We start from the raw sequence: 27,500 nt of genomic DNA on the forward strand, positions 1-27,500 counted from the left end.
CACAGTGGTTAAAGGCCTGGTGACTGTGGATGTGACAGGGGTTTTGATCGCCAGCCGTGGGAGAAGCAGGGGTGGTGGTGTGTGGCACTGAAAAGCTGCCATGTGGATGCCAGCTGTCTGTTTCTCCAGCTTGTCAAAGCCCGGAAGAGGACTTGGACTGCAGGCGTCTTCCTGAATTAAATGATACAGTAAATCTACATTTCAGAAAAGCAGCACTCTTAAATGTTTGCGTTTACTTGTTTTGCTCTCGTTTGTTAGTTAGTTAATTAGTTTTTATAGATCACCAATAAAGTAAACATTTGAGACAAGGTAAGTCAGACCCGGTGGTGATAGCCAGACTTGTAGAGGTGCACGTCCTTTCCTGCCCCCACACACTTGTCACCTCGTGGACACTTCAGGGAGCACCTCCAAACCCCAACTGGACGCCACACAAACAGACGGCTTCGGAAAAAAAGCTGTGGGCCTGGCAGAACCCCTCCGACATAGGCCGGAGGTTCTGGAGGGTAGAACCACATGCGGTCAGATGCCATCACCCGTCTCCTCTTGAGCACACCAGTGTTGTCTTTGTACACATGAACAGCGGTGAACATTCCTCTTGTGGTGTCCTCCTTAAGCCAGTGAATGTCAGCAGATGGGATGCCATCAGGTTTCTCCCACAGGCGCACCCAACCGTCTAACTCCACCTGCAAATAAATGGTGCATACAAGAGCACGTCTGGTGATTCTTGTCTACAGAATGACATTAAAACGTAGGATTCTCATTCATGCTGCTTGCATTTAAATCCAAGTATAACTTACAGGTAAGTCACTTAGAGGTGTCTGCAAAGGAGGAACACCACCCTGGGATGTGGATGGAGCCTCTGTGGGCTGAACAGTAGACTCTGGCTCATCCAGCCAGGCAGCAGACGTGTTCTGTGAGGCTGAGTGACGCTTCTCATCCGGGGGGTGTAATGCATGTTTGGATGTCTTTGAAGGCGAATTCAAGGGCAGGGGATCCCGGGAATGTGACTTCTGGGACTTTATTCTATCTAACAAGTAATAAAACAAAAGTAGTGTAAGTGTAATAAGGTGTAATAAAAATGTTCTACTATGAAACAAACCATTGAACAACCATTAACTTTCTGCATGTCACTTACCTTCCACAGCCTGGGATGCAGCTGCCAGTTCATCATCATCATCATCCTCTGGCCATGAGGAGGGCCTGAAACTGGAGGTCCTTGTCTTCAGCTGCCATACACCAAACAGTATTTAGCTTTACAGATGGACCATTTGTGATTTGAACTGAAACATGATTAACATTCTTCATGTCACACTTCCATCCTCCTTGTCATTAATATATCTCCTGAAATTCTTCATCTGCATACTTGTGATGTGGGTCAGTGGTGTGTTCAACCACCTCCTCACAGAACTGTTTGCCTTCTTTATTATGTCCCTCTGTTCATTGCTAAATTTCTCTGGACTGTCCCTTTGAACGCTATATTGTTGGTAGAGTTCCCACATCTCCTGAAACGTGTGGCCCTCAAACCCTCTCTGACCGTAGATACACCTGTCCACATTCGCCTCAAGGACAATGGAGACTTGTGGGAAGCTCTCTGCATACTCTGTCAGGTAGTCTTTAAGCCACTGGTTGGCTCTCTCTACTGTAGTATATTTATGTATCATATTATATATTATTATATAGGTAGTGAACAATATGTTCTGGTCAGGTTAAGATGCAGCGACTGTTCCTCAACCCTTGCAGTTTGGCAGGGTCGTTGTCTGGGGAGCATCTGGGATAGACTCCAGGAAACAGACATTTACATTTACTTTTAGCAGTAAAATTGATCATTGCTTATGAGAGAAGTACAGAGAGTAGATGGGTTTGTGTGTCCTCAGTGACTGGGGTGAAAGCGTTTGCTTGAACTGGGTTCGCAGAATCTGTGTTCGCAGAATCTGTTGCGTAAACTGTTTATCCGAGCTGTTCCTAAGGAAATATTCAAAATGTCACACCGACCTGGGAAAGGAATTAGGAGGTTGATGGTGGGCCAGATGCATCCGGGAGCTGGACAGATAACACGGCCCAGCGCCAGGACCTTCAGAGTAGCCGAGAAAAACATCTACACGTCCTTATTTGGACATGTGGAAAGATTTTAGGTGGTGGTTAAAAGCAGGCCTTCACAGGCTGGGGTTTTCAGAGCGCTTCGCAGAGGGTCCGCTGGTAGCACACAGCGGACCTTTTCCGACCTCTCAGTTCTCTCTGCAGAGGAACAAGCAGGTGAATTTGGTTTCTGCCTCTCTTGCTATTACTCTTTTGTAATCATTATCTGATTGATTTAATTTGTCATGTATAATAAATTTTTATGCTATTGATTTAAACTTCAAAGATGAGTTCTTGTGAAATCTCTGTCGTGGTTGAAGAGAATAGAAATACACGACACTACCTTTCTATGGGGGTTTGACATCTCTGTTCTGTGCTTGTCAACTATGCTGCAATCACAAAGGTACATGAATTTAGTTGGGTCATTATTCTCACTGAAGTTCCTAAAGGAACAATGAACCTGAATAAACCCCAAAACGCTGATGAACGTCAAAGGCTTGTAACATGTTGCCCCTGTAGTTTTTCACCTACAAAAGTGATAAACGTAACACACTTACTACTTCATATAGCCTACGTCGTTCTCCACAAGCCAGTGGAAAGGTGCGTGTCCGTACTGGCCGAACAGCAACACCAGCCGTCCCAGACACTGCTGTCGTGACGGTGCAGGGACTCCCTCTGCTTGGAGGAATGTCTCTGCATGGTCCAGTGCAGTGAGTGGGTTCAGCAGCTCCAGGGGAGGTTTTGGGAAGACCTTTTTCTTCTCCCGGTAAAGACGTGCCTCTTTAGTCGACAGCAGCACAGCCTGCTGACGATGTGCAGGGGCGCCTGGGTTCACAACGCGGATTGTTGCCATCTTTACCTGTGGCCTATTAACAAGTAGAATATGAATGCACTGACAGAAGTAGAGAACAGAATATGGAGGCATCTGCACCCACAGAACAGTGTTAACTACTGAGATGAGTGGGGCGTGTAGTACAAAGCACAAACTGTCATGATCTGTGTTTTTGTTCTTGTCATGATCTGTGTTTTTGTTCTAGTTGATTCCTTGTCTTATTTTGGTTCCAGGTTCCGTTTCCTGTTTTATTTTGGTAGTCTCCCGGTCTCTGTTTTGTGTTCTAGCTTCACTTCCGGGTTATGTCACGTCACAGCTGTTCTTGTTTCACCCGGTCGTTATCCTCACCTGCACTGCATCAGTAATCACTCACCCGTGTATTTAGTCACCTCCTGTTCCCGTAGTCACTTGCCAGATTGTTAGTTGAGCGTCCCGTGTTTCTTGTGAATCCCTGGGCTGAGCGTCCCTAGTTTCCTGAGTCCCCGTGTTTTGTGTTTCTCGTGTTTTGTTCCTGCTTGCACCGTGTATCCTGCCCGACCCTGGATTATCTACCGACCGTGAGTTTTTGCCTGTTCCCTGCCTGTACTTTTACCGAGCCTTTTTGTGCATGACCTGGACCGTCTGACCGTGCCTTTGAGCAATAAACCTTTTGTTGATTATAACCTCGCCTCCGTGCTGTGCATGTGGGTCCGCCGCCAGCCCGAGTCCCTGACAGAACAATCTGGCCAAACTTGGACCCAGCCAGCACTTAGCCTCCGGTCAGGTCAGTGACTGTTTTTCCTTGTTTTTTTTTTTACGGCGAATATAACTCTCCCGCGGAAGTATGGAGTTTACCTGCGCCGAGCTACCCAGCGACCTACATGTTTATTTCGAGATCCTCGCGGAGGATTACCGACGGGCTAGTAACCCGGAGGACCAGCGCTGCGCCGTGGAGGTGGCGATATTGACGCTGGAGGACGATGACACCGCGTTAGATCACCCCAGTGTTCGTCGCCTCTATGAGCGACTGTGCGCGAAGTCTGACGAGCTAAGCGACGCGCTCTGCACCACGCCAGCGCCGGTCGCACCGCCGATGGTTTCGGTTTCCTCCTCCCCGCCCCGTCGGATCGTCGTGCCTGCACCAACCTGCCCAGCTCCATGGTTGTTTCCCTGGGAGGATTTCCTGCTCTCACGCGGCCCTCAGTCTCCAGTTCAGCCGCGCGCTTCTCAGTCTCCAGTTCAGCCGCGCGCTTCTCAGTCTCCAGTTCAGCCGCGCGCTTCTCAGTCTCCAGTTCAGCCGCGCGCTTCTCAGTCTCCAGTTCAGCCGCGCGCTGCTCAGTCTCCAGTTCAGCCGCGCGCTGCTCAGTCTCCAGTTCAGCCGCGCGCTGCTCAGTCCCCAGTTCAGCCGCGCGCTGCTCAGTCCCCAGTTCAGCCGCGCGCTGCCCAGACCCCAGTTCAGCCGCGCGTTGCCCAGACCCCAGTTCAGCCGTGTGTTACTCATGCCCCGGTGCAGCCCTGTCGTCTCCAGGCTCCAGCCCAGTCGAACCTAGTCCAGACCCCAGTTCAGCCGTGTGTTGCCCAGACCCCAGATCAGCCGTGTGTTGCCCAGACCCCAGATCAGCCGTGTGTCGCCCAGACCCCAGATCAGCCGTGTGTCGCCCAGACCCCAGATCAGCCGTGTGTCGCCCAGACCCCAGATCAGCCGTGTGTCGCCCAGACCCCAGATCAGCCGTGTGTCGCCCAGACCCCAGATCAGCCGTGTGTCGCCCAGACCCCAGATCAGTCGTGTGTTGCCCAGACCCCAGTTCCGTCCTTGTCCCCGTCAGAGGGCACCGTCCGTCTGACGACTGTTAGCCCCACCCAATCAGGCCCGACGTCTTCCCCGTCGAGCTCGGCAGCTGTAAGCTGTCATGCCAGCTCCGGAGTTGACGCCGTTCCAGTCCCTGTCGGCCATGTTGCGGCCGTTCCAGTCCCTGTCGGCCATGTTGCGGCCGTTCCAGTCCCTGTCGGCCATGTTGCGGCCGTTCCAGTCCCTGTCGGCTCCTCAGAGGAGGACGCCGTTCTAGTTCCTGTCGGCTCCTCAGAGGAGGACGCCGTTCCTGTTCCCGTCGGCCATATTGAGGCCGTTCTAGTTCCAGTTCCTGTCGGCTCCTCAGAGGAGGACGCCGTTCTAGTTCCTGTCGGCCAAGTAGAGGTCGTTCCAGTTCCTGTCCCTGTCGGCCATGTCGAGGCCGTTCCAGTTCCTGTCCCTGTCGGCCATGTCGAGGTCGTTCCAGTTCCTGTCCCTGTCGACCATGTCGAGGTCGTTCCAGTTCCTGTCCCTGTCGACCAAATTGAGGTCGTTCCAGTTCCTGTCCCTGTCGACCAAATTGAGGTCGTTCCAGTTCCTGTTCCTGTCGGCCATGTTGAGGTCGTTCCTGTCCCTGTCGACCAAATTGAGGTCGTTCCTGTCCCTGTCGACCAAATTGAGGTCGTTCCAGTTCCTGTCCCTGTCGACCAAGTTGAGGGCGTTCCAGTTCCTGTCCCTGTCGACCAAGTTGAGGGCGTTCCCGTAGGCCAAGTTGAGGGCGTTCCCGTAGGCCAAGTTGAGGGCGTTCCCGTAGGCCAAGTTGAGGGCGTTCCCGTAGGCCAAGTTGAGGGCGTTCCCGTAGGCCAAGTTGAGGGCGTTCCCGTAGGCCAAGTAGAGGTCACCCCTGTCTCTGACCCCGTTCCTGTCGGCCCTGTAGCGGTCGTTCCAGTCCCCGCTCCTGTCGGCCCTGTAGCGGTCGTTCCAGTCCCCGTCACCCTTGGAGCCGCAGCGCCCGCCGGCCCCCAGGAGGAGGCAGCACCTGCGGCAGTTCCTGCGCACCTCCAGGAGGAGGCCGCGCCAGCCGCAGTTCCTGCGCACCTCCAGAAGGAGGTCGCGCCAGTTGCAGTTCCTGCGCACCTCCAGGAGGAGGTTGCGCCAGCCGCAGTTCCTGCGCACCTCCAGGAGGAGGTTGCGCCAGCCGCAGTTCCTGCGCACCTCCAGGAAGAGGTCGCGCCAGCCGCAGTTCCTGCGCACCTCCAGGAGGAGGTCGCGCCAGCCGCAGTTCCTGCGCACCTCCAGGAGGAGGTCGCGCCAGCCGCAGTTCCTGCGCACCTCCAGGAGGAGGTCGCGCCAGCCGCAGTTCCTGCGCACCTCCAGGAGGAGGTCGCGCCAGCCGCAGTTCCTGCGCACCTCCAGGAGGAGGTCGCGCCAGCCGCAGTTCCTGCGCACCTCCAGGAGGAGGTCGCGCCAGCCGCAGTTCCTGCGCACCTCCAGGAGGAGGTCGCGCCAGCCGCAGTTCCTGCGCACCTCCAGGAGGAGGTCGCGCCCGTCGCAGTCCCGGCGGACCTCCAGGAGGGGGTCGCTCCCGTCATAGTTCCTGCCGACCTCCAGGAGGGGGTCGCGCCCGTCATAGTTCCTGCCGACCTCCAGGAGGGGGTCGCTCCCGTCATAGTTCCTGCCGACCTCCAGGAGGGGGTCGCTCCCGTCGCAGCTCTGGCGGACCTCCAGGCGGAGGTCGCGCCAGTCGCAGTTCCTGTCGACCCCCAGGAGGGGGTCGCGCCCGTCATAGTTCCTGCCGACCTCCAGGAGGGGGTCGCTCCCGTCATAGTTCCTGCCGACCTCCAGGAGGGGGTCGCTCCCGTCGTAGTTCCTGCCGACCTCCAGGAGGGGGTCGCTCCCGTCGTAGTTCCTGCCGACCTCCAGGAGGGGGTCGCTCCCGCCGTAGTTCCTGCCGACCTCCAGGAGGGGGTCGCTCCCGTCGTAGTTCCTGCCGACCTCCAGGAGGGGGTCGCTCCCGTCGTAGTTCCTGCCGACCTCCAGGAGGGGGTCGCTCCCGTCGTAGTTCCTGCCGACCTCCAGGAGGGGGTCGCTCCCGTCGTAGTTCCTGCCGACCTCCAGGAGGGGGTCGCTCCCGTCGTAGTTCCTGCCGACCTCCAGGAGGGGGTCGCTCCCGTCGTAGTTCCTGCCGACCTCCAGGAGGGGGTCGCTCCCGTCGTAGTTCCGGCCGACCTCCAGGAGGGGGTCGCTCCCGTCGTAGTTCCTGCCGACCTCCAGGAGGGGGTCGCTCCCGTCGCAGCTCTCGCCGCACCTGCATCGGTTCCTGGCGGTCCGGCGCTGACCGCATCTGCATCGGTTCCTGGTGGTCCGGCGCTGACCGCATCTGCATCGGTTCCTGGTGGTCCGGCGCTGACCGCATCTGCATCGGTTCCTGGCGGTCCGGCGCTGACCGCATCTGCTTCGGTTCCTGTCTCTCGTCGCGGTGGTCCAAGGAGGACGCCGCTGGTTCCTGCCTCTCGTCGCGGTGGTCCAAGGAGGACGCCGTTGGTCCCTGCCTCGTCCTTGTCTCGGCCGCCGGACTGGTGGTCTTGCCCTCGGCGCCTCCTGCTGTCCGGATGGCGCTGCCTCCTGCGGCGACGTCCGCCTCGACTCCTCAGCCCATCGGATCAGCGTCCGCCTGGAGAACGTTGCCATTCGGGGTGGCTCCCGGGGACATCGGTCCAGCCCAAGGGCACTAAGAGTGCCACCCCGGCTCAGCGGCTGCTGAGCAGGATCTCGCCACGCCGTCACCCTCCGTGACGGAATCCCTGGACCTTTTTTTTTGTTTTTCCTGTTCATGGACTTTGGGGTTTTTCGTGTGGACTCTTGTTTTGGCCCTCCTCCGGTCCTCCCTCCACCCACCCTGCTCGTTTGCCTTGAGGGGTTGGGATTCGGTCCCTCCTCCTGGGACCACCCTCCGCCCGCCCTGGTTCGGGGGGGGGGGGGGCTTCCGTGGGCGCCGTGGAAGGCGCCATAGGGGGGGGGGTACTGTCATGATCTGTGTTTTTGTTCTTGTCATGATCTGTGTTTTTGTTCTAGTTGATTCCTTGTCTTATTTTGGTTCCAGGTTCCGTTTCCTGTTTTATTTTGGTAGTCTCCCGGTCTCTGTTTTGTGTTCTAGCTTCACTTCCGGGTTATGTCACGTCACAGCTGTTCTTGTTTCACCCGGTCGTTATCCTCACCTGCACTGCATCAGTAATCACTCACCCGTGTATTTAGTCACCTCCTGTTCCCGTAGTCACTTGCCAGATTGTTAGTTGAGCGTCCCGTGTTTCTTGTGAATCCCTGGGCTGAGCGTCCCTAGTTTCCTGAGTCCCCGTGTTTTGTGTTTCTCGTGTTTTGTTCCTGCTTGCACCGTGTATCCTGCCCGACCCTGGATTATCTACCAACCGTGAGTTTTTGCCTGTTCCCTGCCTGTACTTTTACCGAGCCTTTTTGTGCATGACCTGGACCGTCTGACCGTGCCTTTGAGCAATAAACCTTTTGTTGATTATAACCTCGCCTCCGTGCTGTGCATGTGGGTCCGCCGCCAGCCCGAGTCCCTGACACAAACTGCCTGTTACAGCATCGTTACAGATCCATACATACAGTAGTTTAAAGTATTCTTTCTTTAAATAATTGTTTAATGACCAATTACATTATTCATATTCAAGCTATTTCATAAGCTTTGGTGTTTAGTTCTTTTTTAGTAGGAGCTCATTTTAGACAGTATTTCTACATGAACTGGATAAATGACTTGCTGAAGTACATACCAATAGTTTTCACTCTTTTCATTTTAAGCAAACGCGTTAACGTTACAAAATATGTTCTTTATCAGGAAACAAACTCGGACCTACGAATAGAGTCGAGAAAGTAACGGTACATGAACTCATATTCATCTTCGTCCTCGTAGCTGTCGCGGAAAACAACACTTGATACTTACCGCAAACAGAGGTTTTGTATGTCCGGTCACCGTGTGTGCGCATTTAATGGCCACTGAAAAGAATAGGACTGTATTTAAGCAACGTACAGGAATAAAATCTGGTGTCCGGCAAAAAAAAGTCAGCGTCTGTCCAGCCGATGTGTTTACTGTACCTTTGGAAACGAGCGCTGTGATTGGTTGTTGGGGGTCCGCGTGTCGACTCAGCCCCGACAAATCGGACAGCGTAACTGTCTACGGTGACCTGTAGACCGTAGACATTCCACACTGTAGACTGTAGACTTTGCACTACCGTAGAAACAGGTTCTGCGATCTCCCCAAATGTGGGAATCTTGACTGCATAATTTCTGGTAGTGGGGGACTGTGTTCGCGCTCTCCTCTGATTAAGTGTTCATAAGATATTGTCGCTGACTGTCGCATGAATCCCATGAATGAAGCTATGGCTCACGTAAAAAATCTGCTCTCAGATTTGTTCTGTAACTATTCTACTGTAATAAATACAAGCTTCATTCATTCAGTTGAGTGTTACCGTACCCGTTTTATTTATTACATTTCGATGCATTTCTCTTTTCTCCACTAGATGTGGAAGCTGCAGTTTTATTTGTCAACTTATTAATCGAGCAAACAGTTTTTCTTCAGTGAGAAAGATGATAGATTTGTTGGTATTAGCTCATATAACGCCACATTCAGGCAAGTGGATGCAACGGCGTGGCTTGCCAAGCTTTAAAGAGCTCCTGTCACTTTCTGCTCTAGCTTATGGCCATACCACCCTGAGCACGCCTGATCTCGTCTGATCTCGGAAGCTAAGCAGTGTCGGGCCTGGTTAGAACTTGGATGGGAGACCGCCTGGGAATACCAGGTGCTGTAAGCTTTTACATTTCCCCTCAACCCTAGCAGAGCGGGCTGTTTGCTCAGGTCTACATTATACTGCACCGTGTTATGGGAAAAGTGTTTTTTTTCTTATTCTATGCAGTTATTATATGATTTATGACCTATCTTCTGCAATTAATAGCTATTGTTTTATTACTTCTGTTTTATGTATTTGACATTTTACCTAGATTGTTCAATTATTTGTTAACTCTATAATTGCATCGTTCTTAGACAACAGACGCTATTACCTGCAAGAACTTTCTGTTTTCAGTCACAGTGCTGCTTTTGCTTTGTTCACAGTTCATGCCTATGGTCGGTGACACATTACAAGTAATGATTTTGGCTTCTCTCTATTTGTTTTGTTTAAAGAGAGAGCGAAATACAAAAAAGCGGATATTGTGTTTAAGGCCAAAATGGCCACCTTCTGTGTACGTCCCAAAATGTTCTAAGTCCTTTATAAACGCCACATTCAGGCAAGTGGATGCAACGGCGTGGCTTGCCAAGCTTAAAAGAGCTCCTGTCACTCTCTGCTCTCGCTTACGGCCATACCACCCTGAGCACGCCCGATCTCGTCTGATTTGGAAGCTGAGCAGTGTCGGGCCTGGTTAGAACTTGCATGGGAGACCGCGTGGGAATACCAGGTGCTGTAAGCTTTTACATTTCTCCTCAACCCTAGCAGAGCGGGCTGTTTGCTCAGGTCCACATTATACTGCACCGTGTTATGGGAAAAGTGTTTTCTTCCTTATTCTATGCAGTTATTGTATGATTTATGAGGTATCTTCTGCAATAATATCTTGTGTTTTTTATTACTTGTTTTTTATGTATTTGACATTTCACCTAGATTGTTCAATTTTTGATAACTCAATAATTGCATCGTTCTTAGACAACCGACGGTATTACCTGCAAGAATTTTCTGTTTTCAGTCACAGTGCTGCCTTTGCTTTGTTCACAGTTCATGCCTATGGTCGGTGACACATTACAAATAATGATTTTGGCTTCTTTCTAGTTGTTTTGTTTAAAGGGACAGCGAAATACAAGAAAGGGGATATTGTGTTTAAGGCCAAAATGGCCACCTCCTGTGTACCTCCCAAAATGTTCTAAGTCCTTTATAAACGCCACATTCAGGCAAGTGGACGCAACGGCGTGGCTTGCCAAGCTTAAAAGAGCTCCTGTCACTCTCAGCTCTCGCTTACGGCCATACCACCCTGAGCACACCCGATCTCGTCTGATCTCGGAAGCTAAGCAGGGTCGGGCCTGGTTAGTACTTGGATGGGAGACCGCCTGGGAATACCAGGTGCTGTAAGCTTTTACATTTCTCCTCAACCCTAGCAGAGCGGGCTGTTTTCTCAGGTCCACATTATACTGCACCGTGTTATGGGAAAAGTGTTTTCCTTCTTATTCTATGCAGTTATTGTACGATGTATGAGGTATGTTCTGCAATAATATCTTGTCTTTTTTATTACTTGTATTTTAAGTATTTGACATTTCACCTAGATTCTTCAATTATTTGTTACTCAATAATTGCATCGTTCTTAGACAACAGACGCTATTACCTGCAAAAATATTCTGTTTTCAGTCACAGTGCTGCTTTTGCTTTGTTCACAGTTCATGCCTATGGTCGGTGACACATTACAAATAATGATTTTGGCTTCTTTCTAGTTGTTTTGTTTAAAGGGACATCGAAATACAAAAAAGGGATATTGTGTTTAAGGCCAAAATGGCCACCTTTTGTGTACATCCCAAAATGTTCTAAGTCCTTTATAAACGCCACATTCAGGCAAGTGGATGCAGCGGCGTGGCTTGCCAAGCTTAAAAGAGCTCCTGTCAATCTCTGCTCTCGCTTACGGCCAAACCACCCTGAGCACTCCCGATCTCGTCTGATCTCGGAAGCTAAGCAGAGTCGGGCCTGGTTAGTACATGGATGGGAGACCGCCTGGGAATACCAGGTGCTGTAAGCTTTTACATTTCCCCTCAACCTTAGCAGAGCGGGCTGTTTGCTCAGGTCTACATTATACTGCACCGTGTTATGGGAAAAGTGTTTTTTTTCTTATTCTATGCAGTTATTATATGATTTATGACCTATCTTCTGCAATTAATAGCTATTGTTTTTATTACTTCTGTTTTATGTATTTGACATTTTACCTAGATTGTTCAATTATTTGTTAACTCTATAATTGCATCGTTCTTAGACAACAGACGCTATTACCTGCAAGAACTTTCTGTTTTCAGTCACAGTGCTGCTTTTGCTTTGTTCACAGTTCATGCCTATGGTCGGTGACACATTACAAGTAATGATTTTGGCTTCTCTCTATTTGTTTTGTTTAAAGAGAGAGCGAAATACAAAAAAGCGGATATTGTGTTTAAGGCCAAAATGGCCACCTTCTGTGTACATCCCAAAATGTTCTAAGTCCTTTATAAACGTCACATTCAGGCAAGTGGATGCAACGGCGTGGCTTGCAAGCTTAAAAGAGCTCCTGTCACTCTCCGCTCTCGCTTACGGCCATACCACCCTGAGCACACCCGATCTCATCTGATCTCGGAAGCTAAGCAGTGTCGGGCCTGGTTAGAACTTGGATGGGAAACCGCTTGGGAATACCAGGTGCTGTAAGCTTTTACATTTCTCCTCAACCCTAGCAGAGCGGGCTGTTTGCTCAGGTCCACATTATACTGCACCGTGTTATGGGAAAAGTTTTTTCTTTCTTATTCTATACAGTTATTATATGATTTATGACCTATCCTCTGCGATTAATAACTATTGTTTTTATTACTTCTGTTTTATGTATTTGACATTTCACCTAGATTTTTCAAGTATTTGTTAACTCAATGACTGCATCGTTCTTAGACAACAGACGCTTTTACCTGCAAGAATTTTCTGTTTTCAGTCACAGTGCTGCTTTTGCTTTGTTCACAGTTCATGCCTATGGTCGGTGACACATTACAAGTAATGATTTTGGCTTCTCTCTAGCTGTTTTGTTTAAAGGGAGAGCGAAATACAAAAAAGGGGATATTGTGTTTAAGGCCAAAATGGCCACCTTCTGTGTACGTCCCAAAATGTTCTAAGTCCTTTATAAAGGCCACATTCAGGCAAGTGGATGCAACGGCGTGGCTTGCCAAGCTTAAAAGAGCTCCTGTCACTCTCAGCTCTAGCTTATGGCCATACCACCCTGAGCACGCCCGATCTCGTCTGATCTCGGAAGCTAAGCAGTGTTGGGCCTGGTTAGTACTTGGATGGGAGACCGCCTGGGAATACCAGGTGCTGTAAGCTTTTACATTTCTCCTCAACCCTAGTAGAGCGGGCTGTTTTCTCAGGTCTACATTATACTGCACCGTGTTATGGGAAAAGAGTTTTCTTTCTTATTCTATGCAGTTATTGTACGATTTATGAGGTATTTTCTGCAATTATTATCTTGTGTTTTTTATTACTTCTGTTTTATGTATTTGACATTTTACCTAGATTGTTCAATTATTTGTTAACTCTATAATTGCATCGTTCTTAGACAACAGACGCTATTACCTGCAAGAATTTTCTGTTTTCAGTCACAGTGCTGCTTTTGCTTTGTTCACAGTTCATGCCTATGGTCGGTGACACATTACAAGTAATGACTTTGGCTTCTCTCTATTTGATTTGTTTAAAGGAACAGCGAAATACAAAAAAGGGGATATTGTGTTTAAGGCCAAAATGGCCACCTTCTGTGTACGTCCCAAAATGTTCTAAGTCCTTTATAAATGCCACATTCAGACAAGTGGATGCAACGGCGTGGCTTGCCAAGCTTAAAAGAGCTCCTGTCACTCTCAGCTCTCGCTTACGGCCATACCACCCTGAGCACGCCCGATCTCATCTGATCTCGGAAGCTAAGCAGTGTCGGGCCTGGTTAGAACTTCGATGGGAGACCGCCTGGGAATACCAGGTGCTGTAAGCTTTTACATTTCTCCTCAACCCTAGCAGAGCGGGCTGTTTGCTCAGGTCCACATTATACTGCACCGTGTTATGGGAAAAGTGTTTTCTTTCTTATTCTATGCAGTTATTATATGATTTATGACCTATCTTCTGCAATTAATAGCTATTGTTTTTATTACTTCTGTTTTATGTATTTAACATTTTACCTAGATTGTTCAATTGTTTGTTAACTCTATAATTGCATCGTTCTTAGACAACAGACGCTATTACCTGCAAGAATTTTCTGTTTTCAGTCACAGTGCTGCTTTTGCTTTGTTCACAGTTCATGCCTATGGTTGGTGACACATTACAGGTAATGACTTTGGCTTCTCTCTATTTGATTTGTTTAAAGGGACAGCGAAATACAAAAAAGGGGATATTGTGTTTAAGGCCAAAATGGCCACCTTCTGTGTACGTCCCAAAATGTTCTAAGTCCTTTACAAATGCCACATTCAGACAAGTGGATGCAACGGCGTGGCTTGCCAAGCTTAAAAGAGCTCCTGTCACTCTCTGCTCTCGCTTACGGCCATACCACCCTGACCACGCCCGATCTCATCTGATCTTGGAAGCTAAGCAGTGTCGGGCCTGGTTAGAACTTGGATGGGAGACCGCCTAGGAATACCAGGTGCTGTAAGCTTTTTTTCATTTCTCCTCAACCCTAGCAGGGGGCGCTGTTTTCTCAGGTCCACATTATACTGCACCGTGTTATGGGAAAAGTGTTTTCCTTCTTATTCTATGCAGTTACTGTACGATGTATCAGGTATGTTCTGCAATAATATCTTGTCTTTTTTATTACTTGTATTTTAAGTATTTGACATTTCACCTAGTTTGTTCAATTATTTGTTAACTCAATAATTGCATCGTTCTTAGACAACAGACGCTATTACCTGCAAGAATTTTCTGTTTTCAGTCACAGTGCTGCTTTTGCTTTGTTCACAGTTCATGCCTTTGGTCGGTGACACATTACAAGTAATGATTTTGGCTTCTCTCTATTTCTTTTGTTTAAAGGGAGAGCGAAATACAAAAAAAAAATATTGTGTTTAAGGCCAAAATGGCCACCTTCTGTGTACGTCCCAAAATGTTCTAAGTCCTTTATAAACGTCACATTCAGGCAAGTGGATGCAACGGCGTGGCTTGCAAGCTTAAAAGAGCTCCTGTCACTCTCTGCTCTCGCTTGCGGCCATACCACCCTGAGCACGCCCGATCTCATCTGATCTCGGAAGCTAAGCAGTGTCGGGCCTGGTTAGAACTTAGGTGGGAGACCGCCTGGGAATACCAGGTGCTGTAAGCTTTTACATTTCTCCTCAACCCTAGCAGAGCGGGCTGTTTGCTCAGGTCCACATTATACTGCACCGTGTTATGGGAAAAGTGTTTTCTTTCTTATTGTATGCAGTTATTGTATGATTTATGAGGTATCTTCTGCAATAATATCTTGTGTTTTTTATTACTTGTATTTTATGTATTTGACATTTCACCTAGATTGTTCAATTTTTGATAACTCAATAATTGCATCGTTCTTAGAGCAATTCAAAGTCATGTTGTTCAAAGAGTGAGTCGAAGATTCTGCTTAAAAAGGAAGTCAATGTGCAACATGGCATGGTCATGTAGTGGTTATCACGTTTGCTTCACACGCAAAAGGTCCCTTGTTTGATGCCAGGCAGAACCAGGTAAGTTTTTCTTTCAACTTTCTCTATGCAGGGGCTATTGTTATGCCACTGTAGCCATGTACAAAATATCAATATAGTAGAAATGCATGACACATGATCTGTTGATTCTTCTAAAAAGCACCAAATCAAACGTGAGGACATGGTTGCGTCTTGCATCTCAGAGTTTGTACATCTGTTGCTGAAACCTGGGATGGACCGAAGGATGCAGATCTTCAGTCTAACACTCTCCCGCCTGAGCTACTCCAGTAAGAAAGAGGTACTTTGTGGTGGTCAAAAGCAGTTATCCTCAGCTGGTATTTATAAAAGAAAGTAAATTCATGCATCGTGTGGAGGGATGACAAAGAAAAACACTCCCCGTCAGGGAATGGAACCCTGGTCTTCCACGTGACCAGCGGAGATACTGGCCACTATACTAACGAGGACCAAGTTCGCCATCTTGTGGTCTGTGGATAACCAACTCACACGTAACACACAATTTTTGTGTGGGATTGTAGGTGCAACAAAGCAAGTTTGTGGTTTAAGGACTTAGCAAAGTGACCAAAAACCCTTGGGGGCTCCGCTTTAGCTCCATTGATTCACATGTACCCATGGAAAGCATAGTGGGCACCTGCAACAGGTTTTTTTGGAAGGCTCTTTCCTCAAGAACTAGTCTCTCTCTAGCGTTCTGTGGTGTAGTGGCTATCACATTTGCATCATACGTAAAAGGCCCCTGGTTTGAAACCAGGCAGAAACTTTAAAATAATTTTTTGTCCGATGTAGGTAATTAATGTGTGTGACAGCCCATGAGCCTTCACAAAATGGCCAGTCGAAACTGCATTTCCTGTGAAGGAGTCCCAGAATATGGCAAAGTGCACTGGCAAGTTTTTGTTCACTAATGGACTGTCCTGTCAACATTCCAAAAAGACATGCTATCGTTGCTTGCTTTTCAGCCTGAATGAAACTTTGAAACGCACATCAACACAAAATGCTGAACTGGCAGGACTCCAAAGGTCCTAGAGACACTGCAGAGGAGGGTTGTCAACGGATCCACTTTTTGCTAGCATACTCTGGCGTACTAATTTGGACTTGAGAAGGAATTATATTTAAGGGGGCAAGAGGGTCTTGAGAAGAGAGCAGTCAACTGTTGCAGCCATCTTGGGTGGCTGCCATTGTTGGTGTGTCTAGCCAGAGGAGTGTGTGTTGGAATGGAGGTCATGGACCTGTTAGGGTTTTAGGCTGCACTAGATAATTTTCTGTCCAGGAACCACAACGTCGGATATAGCAAGAGCAATTCAAAGTCATGTTGTTCAAAAAGTGAGTCGAAGATTCTGCTTAAAAAGGAAGTCAATGTGCAACATGACGTGGTCATGTAGTGGCTATCACGTTTGCTTCACACGCAAAAGGTCCCTTGTTTGATGCCAGGCGGAAACAGGTACGTTTTTCTTTCAACTTTCTCTATGAAGGGGCTATTTTTATGCCACTGTAGCCATGTACAAAATATCAATATAGTAAAAATGCATGACACATGATCTGTTGATTCTTCTAAAAAGCACCAAATGAAACGTGAGGACATGGTTGCGTCTTGCATCTGAGAGTTTGTACATCTGTTGCTGAAACCTGAGATGGACCGAAGGATGCAGATCTTCAGTCTAACACTCTCCCGCCTGAGCTACTCCAGTAAAAAAGAGGTACTTTGTGGTGGTTAAAAGCAGTTATCCTAAGCTGGTATTTATAAAAGAAAGTAAATTCATGCATCGTGTGGAGGGATGACAAAGAAAAACACTCCCCGTCAGGGAATGGAACCCTGGTCTTCCACGTGACCAGCGGAGATACTGGCCACTATACTAACGAGGACCAAGTTCGCCATCTTGTGGTCTGTGGATAACCAACTCACACGTAACACACAATTTTTGTGTGGGATTGTAGGTGCAACAAAGCAAGTTTGTGGTTTAAGGACTTAGCAAAGTGACCAAAAACCCTTGGGGGCTCCGCTTTAGCTCCATTGATTCACATGTACCCATGGAAAGCATAGTGGGCACCTGCAACAGGTTTTTTTGGAAGGCTCCTTTCTCAAGAACTATCTCTCTCTGCGTTCTGTGGTGTCACATTTGCCTCACACGCAAAAGGCCCCTGGTTTGAAACCAGGCAGAAACTTTAAAGTAATTTTTTGTCCGATGTAGGTAATCAATGTGTGTGACAGCCCATGAGCCTTCACAAAATGGCCAGTCGAAACTGCATTTCCTGTGAAGGAGTCCCAGAATATGGCAAAGTGCACTGGCAAGTTTTTGTTCACTAATGGACTGTCCTGTCAACATTCCAAAAAGACATGCTATCGTTGCTTGCTTTTCAGCCTGAATGAAACTTTGAAACACACATCAACACAAAATGCTGAACTGGCAGGACTCCAAAGGTCCTAGAGACACTGCAGAGGAGGGTTGTCAACGGATCCACTTTTTGCTAGCATACTCTGGCGTACTAATTTGGACTTGAGAAGGAATTATATTTAAGGGGGCAAGAGGGTCTTGAGAAGAGAGCAGTCAACTGTTGCAGCCATCTTGGGTGGCTGCCATTGTTGGTGTGTCTAGCCAGAGGAGTGTGTGTTGGAATGGAGGTCCTAGACCTGTTAGCGTTTTAGGCTGCATTAGATAATTTTCTGTCCAGGAACCACAACGTTGGATTTAGCAAGAGCAATTCAAAGTCATGTAGTTCAAAAAGTGAGTCAAAGATTCTGCTTAAAAAGGAAGTCAATGTGCAACATGGCATGGTCATGTAGTGGTTATCACGTTTGCTTCACACGCAAAAGGTCCCTTGTTTGATGCCAGGCAAAAACAGGTACGTTTTTCTTTCAACTTTCTCTATGAAGGGGCTATTTTTATGCCACTGTAGCCATGTACAAAATATAAATATAGTAAAAATGCATGACACATGATCTGTTGATTCTTCTAAAAAGCACCAGATGAAACGTGAGGACATGGTTGCGTCTTGCATCTGAGAGTTTGTACATCTGTTGCTGAAACCTGAGATGGACCGAAGGATGCAGATCTTCAGTCTAACGCTCTCCCGCCTGAGCTACTCCAGTAAAAAAAAGGTACTTTGTGGTGGTCAAAAGCAGTTATCCTCAGCTGGTATTTATAAAAGAAAGTAAATTCATGCATCGTGTGGAGGGATGACAAAGAAAAACACTCCCCGTCAGGGAATCGAACCCTGGTCTTCCGCGTGACAAGCGGAGATACTGGCCACTATACTAACGAGGACCAAGTTCGCCATCTAGTGGTCTGTGAATGCCCAACTCACACGTAACACACAATTTTTGTGTGGGATTTTAGCTGCAACAAAGCAAGTTTGTGGTTTAAGGATTTAGCAAAGTGACCAAAAACCCTTGGGGGCTCCGCTTTAGCTCCATTGATTCACATGTACCCATGGAAAGCATAGTGGGCACCTGCAACAGGTTTTTTGGAAGGCTCTTTCCTCAAGAACTGTCTCTCTCAGCGTTCTGTGGTGTAGTGGCTATCACATTTGCATCATACGTAAAAGGCCCCTGGTTTGAAACCAGGCAGAAAATTTAAAATAATTTTTTGTCCGATGTAGGTAATTAATGTGTGTGACAGCCCATGAGCCTTCACAAAATGGCCAGTCGAAACTGCATTTCCTGTGAAGAAGTTCCAGAATATGGCAAAGTGCACTGGAAAGTTTTTGTTCACTAAAGGACTGTCCTGTCAACATTCCAAAAAGACATGCTATCATTGCTTGCTTTTCAGCCTGAATGACACTTTGAAACGCACATCAACACAAAATACTGAACTGGCAGGACTCCAAAGGTCCTAGAGACACTGCAGAGGAGGGTTGTCAACGGCTGCACTTTTTGCTAGCATACTCTGGCGTACTAATTTGGACTTGAGAAGGAATTATATTTAACCCTCACGCAGCTCTCATTTTTAGACCCCACGAGGGCAACGGAGGAGGGTTTTACATCTGACCCCACAAGTGGGTGAGGATGTGCAGTGGGGGGGTGGTGGTCAGGGTCACGCCAGACCCCAGGAGGAAAGCGAACGTGCAGGTTAGGAGGAGGGAGGTGGGGGTCACGCCAGACCCCAGGAGGAAAGCGAACGTGCAGGGTAGGAGGAGGGAGGAGGGGGTCACGCCAGACCCCACGAGGACACAGAACGTGCAGGTTGGGAGGAGGGAGGAGGGGGTCACGCCAGACCCCAGGAGGAAAGCGAACGTGCAGGTTGGGAGGAGGGAGGAGGGAGGAGGGGGTCACGCCAGACCCCAGGAGGAAAGCGAACGTGCAGGTTAGAAGGAGGGAGGTGGGGGTCATGCCGGACCCCAGGAGGAAAGCGAACGTGCAGGTTGGGAGGAGGGAGGAGGGGGTCACGCCGGACCCCACGAGGGCACAGAACGTGCAGGTTGGGAGGAGGGAGGAGGGGGTAACGCCGGACCCCACGAGGACAGAGAAAGTGCAGGTAGGGAGGAGGGAGGCGGGGGTCACGCTAGACCCCACGAGGACACAGAAAGTGCAGGTTGGGAGGAGGGAGGAGGGGGTCACGCCGGACCCCACGAGGACACAGAACGTGCAGGTTAGGAGGAGGGAGGTGGGGGTCACACCGGACCCCAGGAGGAAAGCGAACGTCCAGGTTGGGAGGAGGGAGGTGGGGGTCACGCCGGACCCCAGGAGGAAAGCGAACGTGCAGGTTGGAAGGAAGGAGGAGGGGGTCACGCCAGACCCCAGGAGGAAAGCGAACGTGCAGGTTGGGAGGAGGGAGGTGGGGGTCACGCCGGACCCCAGGAGGAAAGCGAAACGTGCAGGTTGGGAGGAGGGAGGAGGGGGTCACGCCAGACCCCAGGAGGAAAGCAAACGTGCAGGTTAGGAGGAGGGAGGTGGGGGTCACACCGGACCCCAGGAGGAAAGCGAACGTGCAGGTTAGGAGGAGGGAGGTGTTGGTCACGCCGGACCCCACGAGGAAAGGGAACGTGCAGGTTAGGAGGAGGGAGGTGTTGGTCACGCCGGACCCCAGGAGGAAAGCGAACGTGCAGGTTAGGAGGAGGGAGGTGGGGGTCACGCCAGACCCCACGAGTGCACAGAAAGTGCAGGTTAGGAGGAGGTAGCTGGGGGTCACGCCGGACCCCACGAGGACACAGAAAGTGCAGGTTAGGAGGATCCACAGGTTGGAGGATGGAGAATCTCTGTCTGGAGAAACTGTGTGTGTGTGTGTGTGTGTGTGTGTGTGTGTGTGTGTGTGTGTGTGTGTGTGTGTGTGTGGGAATACAAGGAGGGCCGTGACGTTGTGTGTTTCCAAGTTGGAAACTTGTTGTCTCCAGGTTGGAGAAAATCCCAGGTTGGAGAAAAAAAAAAAACAAAATACCCAAATTCAAATGCTTTTGCTTTATTTTATTAATTCTTTTTCTTTTTCATATTACACTTATTTTGTAAATAGTGTTACTACACTGACAACAACAAAAACATCAACAATAGTATAAAACACACGGAATATTATTAGTATTATCCATCCATCCATTTTCTTAACCGCTTACTCCCTAGTGCGGGGTCACAGGGGTGCTGGAGCCTATCCCAGCTGGCTGCGGGGGCAGGGTACACTCTGGACAGGTCGCCAGTCCATCGCAGGGCAACACATAGACAGACAACCATTCACTCACACCTACAGGCAATGGTAAGCCAATCAACCTAACCTCCGGAGGAAGCCGGAGAACCCGGAGAGAACCCACGCAAACACGGGGAGAATGTGCAAACTCCACACAGAGAGGCACCAGGGCCGCCTCCGGGAATCGAACCCAGAACCTTCCTGCTGTGAGGCGACAGTGCTACCCACCGCACCACCGTGCCGGCCCTTATTAGTATTATGATTATTATTATTTCATTTTCTAATGAACAAACAAATTATCTTCAGGAGTGAGGGGCGCAGTCTGAACAGCAGAAGAGCAAATATCTGTGGCAGATGTATCTCTCGCACCGATGGCAAACGTTGTTTGTTTTGCGGTCCCTCGCGCGCGGACAAATTTGACACCTTTTCCTCTTGCCCTTTTGCGCCCTGATTGTCTAATTTCAGCCGTGACTTGAGGAACCGCATTAACTCCAGTAATGCATGATGGGAGATGTCCCTCTAGGATGTTGTACTTTGTGAGTTCAAAGATTTTCAGCACCGTCAGTCATTAGCGATCACGTGTGAAAGGCTCTCCTGAGCGCGGGTTCAGCAACTCATAATTACCTGGCAGGGGAGATACCATGATCAGGGTGTAAAGGACAGATACAAACCATAAACTATTAGACGGTCAAACAGAATATCAGATGTTAGAACTTGATGTATGACGGGACACAAGAGATTAGTTGTTTTTGTAAGAATGTTACAAGAAGAGTGTTGAACCTAACCAGTCACAGAGCACATGATGACTACGTTGGGATCACAATCTTTGAATATATGACTTGGCGTTTACATGAATCTGTGTCACTGAACCTCATTTAGAACTGAGCTGAGATCAGGAGATGCTTTTCATGAGTGGTTCCTGCATATGTCATACAATCTGTAGGTGGACAGTTTGACATTGCTGTGTAGTGGAACCACATCTTAGATGTTACAAAGTATTTTACACTGAGTTTTGTGGAGATCAATATCCTGTCAAACATATGGATACATAACTTTCTAATGAATAATGAGCAGAATCTACCATTTTTACATCCATACTGGGTGCACCGTTCCAAGAAGTACTGCAATACTGGGTCGATGCGCGGAGTGGACGGAGCAAGCCCCTATTCCATCTCCCTGCTCCAAAAAACAATTTAATATATGGTCCCCAGGTAGGGGACGTATCAGATATTAAACTGATAAGAACAGATAATACACTTGATCTTAGCCAAAAGGCCGAGAAGCGATACTGCCATGACGTAGAAGCTGAAGTACACATTCTCCCAACAGTCAGTCTCAGTGACGGTGCAAACGTCTACGTTCAGTTGACCAGTAGATTAGAGTTTAGCAGTGTGGTCCAGTGGGACCAAATGCTAAGATGTGCAACGCTTACAGAAAACAAAGGGTTGTTCTTTAAATGTTTAAAGACATGGTTAGTAGGGCGCCACTGGGTCATGTGACAGGCTATTGTCCAATAGGATTCATAATAAATTGGTGCTGATGACGTTTGTCATTATTACTTCTATGCTAACTAGTCTAGCCTCATATGAGCTAATACCAACAAATCTATCATCTTTCTCACTGAAGAAAAACTGTTTGCTCGATTAATAAGTTGACAAATAAAACTGCAGCTTCCACATCTAGTGGAGAAAAGAGAAATGCATCGAAATGTAATAAATAAAACGGGTACGGTAACACTCAACTGAATGAATGAAGCTTGTATTTATTACAGTAGAATAGTTACAGAACAAATCTGAGAGCAGATTTTTTACGTGAGCCATAGCTTCATTCATGGGATTCATGCGACAGTCAGCGACAATATCTTTTGAACACTTAATCAGAGGAGAGCGCGAACACAGTCCCCCACTACCAGAAATTATGCAGTCAAGATTCCCACATTTGGGGAGATCGCAGAACCTGTTTCTACGGTAGTGCAAAGTCTACAGTCTACAGTGTGGAATGTCTACGGTCTACAGGTCACCGTAGACAGTTACGCTGTCCGATTTGTCGGGGCTGAGTCGACACGCGGACCCCCAACAACCAATCACAGCGCTCGTTTCCAAAGGTACAGTAAACACATCGGCTGGACAGACGCTGACTTTTTTTTTGCCGGACACCAGATTTTATTCCTGTACGTTGCTTAAATACAGTCCTATTCTTTTCAGTGGCCATTAAATGCGCACACACGGTGACCGGACATACAAAACCTCTGTTTGCGGTAAGTATCAAGTGTTGTTTTCCGCGACAGCTACGAGGACGAAGATGAATATGAGTTCATGTACCGTTACTTTCTCGACTCTATTCGTAGGTCCGAGTTTGTTTCCTGATAAAGAACATATTTTGTAACGTTAACGCGTTTGCTTAAAATGAAAAGAGTGAAAACTATTGGTATGTACTTCAGCAAGTCATTTATCCAGTTCATGTAGAAATACTGTCTAAAATGAGCTCCTACTAAAAAAGAACTAAACACCAAAGCTTATGAAATAGCTTGAATATGAATAATGTAATTGGTCATTAAACAATTATTTAAAGAAAGAATACTTTAAACTACTGTATGTATGGATCTGTAACGATGCTGTAACAGGCAGTTTGTGCTTTGTACTACACGCCCCACTCATCTCAGTAGTTAACACTGTTCTGTGGGTGCAGATGCCTCCATATTCTGTTCTCTACTTCTGTCAGTGCATTCATATTCTACTTGTTAATAGGCCACAGGTAAAGATGGCAACAATCCGCGTTGTGAACCCAGGCGCCCCTGCACATCGTCAGCAGGCTGTGCTGCTGTCGACTAAAGAGGCACGTCTTTACCGGGAGAAGAAAAAGGTCTTCCCAAAACCTCCCCTGGAGCTGCTGAACCCACTCACTGCACTGGACCATGCAGAGACATTCCTCCAAGCAGAGGGAGTCCCTGCACCGTCACGACAGCAGTGTCTGGGACGGCTGGTGTTGCTGTTCGGCCAGTACGGACACGCACCTTTCCACTGGCTTGTGGAGAACGACGTAGGCTATATGAAGTAGTAAGTGTGTTACGTTTATCACTTTTGTAGGTGAAAAACTACAGGGGCAACATGTTACAAGCCTTTGACGTTCATCAGCGTTTTGGGGTTTATTCAGGTTCATTGTTCCTTTAGGAACTTCAGTGAGAATAATGACCCAACTAAATTCATGTACCTTTGTGATTGCAGCATAGTTGACAAGCACAGAACAGAGATGTCAAACCCCCATAGAAAGGTAGTGTCGTGTATTTCTATTCTCTTCAACCACGACAGAGATTTCACAAGAACTCATCTTTGAAGTTTAAATCAATAGCATAAAAATTTATTATACATGACAAATTAAATCAATCAGATAATGATTACAAAAGAGTAATAGCAAGAGAGGCAGAAACCAAATTCACCTGCTTGTTCCTCTGCAGAGAGAACTGAGAGGTCGGAAAAGGTCCGCTGTGTGCTACCAGCGGACCCTCTGCGAAGCGCTCTGAAAACCCCAGCCTGTGAAGGCCTGCTTTTAACCACCACCTAAAATCTTTCCACATGTCCAAATAAGGACGTGTAGATGTTTTTCTCGGCTACTCTGAAGGTCCTGGCGCTGGGCCGTGTTATCTGTCCAGCTCCCGGATGCATCTGGCCCACCATCAACCTCCTAATTCCTTTCCCAGGTCGGTGTGACATTTTGAATATTTCCTTAGGAACAGCTCGGATAAACAGTTTACGCAACAGATTCTGCGAACACAGATTCTGCGAACCCAGTTCAAGCAAACGCTTTCACCCCAGTCACTGAGGACACACAAACCCATCTACTCTCTGTACTTCTCTCATAAGCAATGATCAATTTTACTGCTAAAAGTAAATGTAAATGTCTGTTTCCTGGAGTCTATCCCAGATGCTCCCCAGACAACGACCCTGCCAAACTGCAAGGGTTGAGGAACAGTCGCTGCATCTTAACCTGACCAGAACATATTGTTCACTACCTATATAATAATATATAATATGATACATAAATATACTACAGTAGAGAGAGCCAACCAGTGGCTTAAAGACTACCTGACAGAGTATGCAGAGAGCTTCCCACAAGTCTCCATTGTCCTTGAGGCGAATGTGGACAGGTGTATCTACGGTCAGAGAGGGTTTGAGGGCCACACGTTTCAGGAGATGTGGGAACTCAAACCCATCTACTCTCTGTACTTCTCTCATAAGCAATGATCAATTTTACTGCTAAAAGTAAATGTAAATGTCTGTTTCCTGGAGTCTATCCCAGATGCTCCCCAGACAACGACCCTGCCAAACTGCAAGGGTTGAGGAACAGTCGCTGCATCTTAACCTGACCAGAACATATTGTTCACTACCTATATAATAATATATAATATGATACATAAATATACTACAGTAGAGAGAGCCAACCAGTGGCTTAAAGACTACCTGACAGAGTATGCAGAGAGCTTCCCACAAGTCTCCATTGTCCTTGAGGCGAATGTGGACAGGTGTATCTACGGTCAGAGAGGGTTTGAGGGCCACACGTTTCAGGAGATGTGGGAACTCTACCAACAATATAGCGTTCAAAGGGACAGTCCAGAGAAATTTAGCAATGAACAGAGGGACATAATAAAGAAGGCAAACAGTTCTGTGAGGAGGTGGTTGAACACACCACTGACCCACATCACAAGTATGCAGATGAAGAATTTCAGGAGATATATTAATGACAAGGAGGATGGAAGTGTGACATAAAGAATGTTAATCATGTTTCAGTTCAAATCACAAATGGTCCATCTGTAAAGCTAAATACTGTTTGGTGTATGGCAGCTGAAGACAAGGACCTCCAGTTTCAGGCCCTCCTCATGGCCAGAGGATGATGATGATGATGAACTGGCAGCTGCATCCCAGGCTGTGGAAGGTAAGTGACATGCAGAAAGTTAATGGTTGTTCAATGGTTTGTTTCATAGTAGAACATTTTTTATTACACCTTATTACACTTACACTACTTTTGTTTTATTACTTGTTAGATAGAATAAAGTCCCAGAAGTCACATTCCCGGGATCCCCTGCCCTTGAATTCGCCTTCAAAGACATCCAAACATGCATTACACCCCCCGGATGAGAAGCGTCACTCAGCCTCACAGAACACGTCTGCTGCCTGGCTGGATGAGCCAGAGTCTACTGTTCAGCCCACAGAGGCTCCATCCACATCCCAGGGTGGTGTTCCTCCTTTGCAGACACCTCTAAGTGACTTACCTGTAAGTTATACTTGGATTTAAATGCAAGCAGCATGAATGAGAATCCTACGTTTTAATGTCATTCTGTAGACAAGAATCACCAGACGTGCTCTTGTATGCACCATTTATTTTGCAGGTGGAGTTAGACGGTTGGGTGCGCCTGTGGGAGAAACCTGATGGCATCCCATCTGCTGACATTCACTGGCTTAAGGAGGACACCACAAGAGGAATGTTCACCGCTGTTCATGTGTACAAAGACAACACTGGTGTGCTCAAGAGGAGACGGGTGATGGCATCTGACCGCATGTGGTTCTACCCTCCAGAACCTCCGGCCTATGTCGGAGGGGTTCTGCCAGGCCCACAGCTTTTTTTCCGAAGCCGTCTGTTTGTGTGGCGTCCAGTTGGGGTTTGGAGGTGCTCCCTGAAGTGTCCACGAGGTGACAAGTGTGTGGGGGCAGGAAAGGACGTGCACCTCTACAAGTCTGGCTATCACCACCGGGTCTGACTTACCTTGTCTCAAATGTTTACTTTATTGGTGATCTTGTACTTCATTTATTTACTCAAATAGAGTGCTGTGTAACTAGCATCTGTCTGAGCTCAGGAAAAGGAGCAGTTGATGTGATTTTATGCCTTTATTTGATCTGCTTGTTTTGTTTACAGCCTCGTCACATCTGCGACGGGTCCAGCTGGTACACAATGCTGACTGAGGTTTTGTGCTGTGGCCCATGTACCAAGGCAGGCAGGAACCATGAGGGCATTACGGTCGGACGGTGGCTTGCATGGATGCTGCTATTCTGGCACAGCTGAGCGAAGCCCTTCAAGCCATGTTTCCTTCTGTTCTCACTAGCAAGTGAGTAAACTGAATGCATAGTGTGAATTTAAGCAAACAGCAGTGGTTCAGCTGACTCAACTGGCTCTGCTTACAGACGTGGCGTGGACAAAAACGTTGTGCGTCTTCTGCGTGACAGGACTGAAGGGAACACAATGATCAAAGTGTGGCGGCAGATCCAGGAAAATCATCACGAAGAGTACCTTCACCGCAAGGATCTGTACACCACGCTGCTCATGACTGTGGCAGAACCCGGAGGAATTGTTTCTGCATTGAGGCACAGGTTCCAGGCTCCACCTCCTCCAAGAGAGCTGCCTTCTGCCCCACTTTTGCGCCACGCCTTTCTTCTAGCTGAGGCCAATAATGTCCAGGACTACCGGAACCAGATCCTTTCCACTTTTGGCACAGTGTTAAAAATGGATTCCACCAAGAAAGTATGTAAATCCCCATAACAAACATTAGTGGAATACAACTGCTTGCTATACTTTTGTTAACAAATGTTTCTCTCCGTAAAATAAATTACTCGATCTTACCAAATTCTCTGTATGCTCTAGGTGGTGAAGAAACTGTCTGGAGAGGGCCATGGCTCAGCTCAGTGGTTCACCAGTATTGCCAATGAATTCTCCCAAATAGTGACCTTTGTGTTGACCTGTGAGGAGTCCACAGTGAAGCTGGCACCAATGTGCAGTGGAGTCATACAAAGGTTCCGACTGGCTAATCAACCGGTCCCCAAAATTTTG

General features: G+C 48.0%; 2 protein-coding genes, 10 non-coding genes and 1 pseudogene across 18 annotated transcripts in view; 10 read left to right on the plus strand and 3 right to left on the minus strand.

The window, feature by feature from the left end:
* Positions 1 to 298: 298 nt before the first annotated feature.
* On the minus strand, positions 299 to 3,069 carry LOC114841837 (uncharacterized). The gene is made up of 5 exons (XM_029127000.2): positions 3,029 to 3,069; positions 2,634 to 2,856; positions 1,136 to 1,226; positions 798 to 1,027; positions 299 to 683 (listed from the first exon to the last, which is right to left on the minus strand). The coding sequence occupies exons 1-5, from the start codon at positions 3,067 to 3,069 to the stop codon at positions 315 to 317; spliced, it is 954 nt and encodes a 317-aa protein (XP_028982833.1). The 3' UTR covers positions 299 to 314.
* Positions 3,070 to 9,383: 6,314 nt separating this feature from the next.
* On the plus strand, positions 9,384 to 9,502 carry LOC114842309 (5S ribosomal RNA). Its single transcript, XR_003783354.1, has one exon. It is a non-coding gene; the product is annotated as a 5S ribosomal RNA (ribosomal RNA).
* A 534-nt stretch (positions 9,503 to 10,036) lies between these two features.
* Positions 10,037 to 10,154, plus strand: LOC114842339 (5S ribosomal RNA; annotated as a pseudogene).
* A 534-nt stretch (positions 10,155 to 10,688) lies between these two features.
* Positions 10,689 to 10,807, plus strand: LOC114842360 (5S ribosomal RNA). The gene has a single exon (XR_003783385.1). It is a non-coding gene; the product is annotated as a 5S ribosomal RNA (ribosomal RNA).
* Positions 10,808 to 11,340: 533 nt separating this feature from the next.
* Positions 11,341 to 11,459, plus strand: LOC114842284 (5S ribosomal RNA). Its single transcript, XR_003783328.1, has one exon. It is a non-coding gene; the product is annotated as a 5S ribosomal RNA (ribosomal RNA).
* Positions 11,460 to 11,993: 534 nt separating this feature from the next.
* Positions 11,994 to 12,112, plus strand: LOC114842290 (5S ribosomal RNA). The gene has a single exon (XR_003783335.1). It is a non-coding gene; the product is annotated as a 5S ribosomal RNA (ribosomal RNA).
* A 535-nt stretch (positions 12,113 to 12,647) lies between these two features.
* LOC114842246 (5S ribosomal RNA) lies at positions 12,648 to 12,766 on the plus strand. Its single transcript, XR_003783292.2, has one exon. It is a non-coding gene; the product is annotated as a 5S ribosomal RNA (ribosomal RNA).
* A 536-nt stretch (positions 12,767 to 13,302) lies between these two features.
* LOC114842388 (5S ribosomal RNA) lies at positions 13,303 to 13,421 on the plus strand. The gene has a single exon (XR_003783413.2). It is a non-coding gene; the product is annotated as a 5S ribosomal RNA (ribosomal RNA).
* A 535-nt stretch (positions 13,422 to 13,956) lies between these two features.
* LOC114842313 (5S ribosomal RNA) lies at positions 13,957 to 14,075 on the plus strand. Its single transcript, XR_003783358.1, has one exon. It is a non-coding gene; the product is annotated as a 5S ribosomal RNA (ribosomal RNA).
* A 535-nt stretch (positions 14,076 to 14,610) lies between these two features.
* On the plus strand, positions 14,611 to 14,729 carry LOC114842279 (5S ribosomal RNA). The gene has a single exon (XR_003783324.2). It is a non-coding gene; the product is annotated as a 5S ribosomal RNA (ribosomal RNA).
* Positions 14,730 to 18,266: 3,537 nt separating this feature from the next.
* Positions 18,267 to 18,338, minus strand: trnad-guc (transfer RNA aspartic acid (anticodon GUC)). Its single transcript has one exon. It is a non-coding gene; the product is annotated as a tRNA-Asp (tRNA).
* Positions 18,339 to 21,780: 3,442 nt separating this feature from the next.
* On the minus strand, positions 21,781 to 21,971 carry LOC114842356 (U2 spliceosomal RNA). Its single transcript, XR_003783381.1, has one exon. It is a non-coding gene; the product is annotated as a U2 spliceosomal RNA (small nuclear RNA).
* Positions 21,972 to 21,990: 19 nt separating this feature from the next.
* The window catches only part of LOC114842212 (uncharacterized), a 7,605-nt gene continuing 2,095 nt past the window's right edge, over positions 21,991 to 27,500 (plus strand). Inside the window, exons 1-11 of one of the 7 annotated variants that reach the window (XM_055502651.1) lie at positions 21,991 to 22,788; positions 22,889 to 22,941; positions 23,432 to 23,740; positions 23,909 to 23,954; positions 24,139 to 24,381; positions 25,523 to 25,613; positions 25,723 to 25,952; positions 26,068 to 26,430; positions 26,592 to 26,781; positions 26,858 to 27,194; positions 27,315 to 27,500. The exon at positions 27,315 to 27,500 is cut by the window's right edge and continues 414 nt beyond it. Coding sequence is in view for 1 of the 7 variants with exons in the window: in XM_055502655.1 (XP_055358630.1) it covers positions 26,711 to 26,781; positions 26,858 to 27,194; positions 27,315 to 27,500 (594 nt within the window). In the remaining 6 variants the exon portion in view is untranslated. The other 6 variants (XM_055502652.1, XM_055502655.1, XM_055502653.1 and 3 more) reach the window with 6 other exon arrangements.

The sequence above is a fragment of the Betta splendens genome, chromosome 15 (assembly GCF_900634795.4).
Source record: "Betta splendens chromosome 15, fBetSpl5.4, whole genome shotgun sequence".
Taxonomy (NCBI): Eukaryota; Metazoa; Chordata; class Actinopteri; order Anabantiformes; family Osphronemidae; genus Betta; species Betta splendens.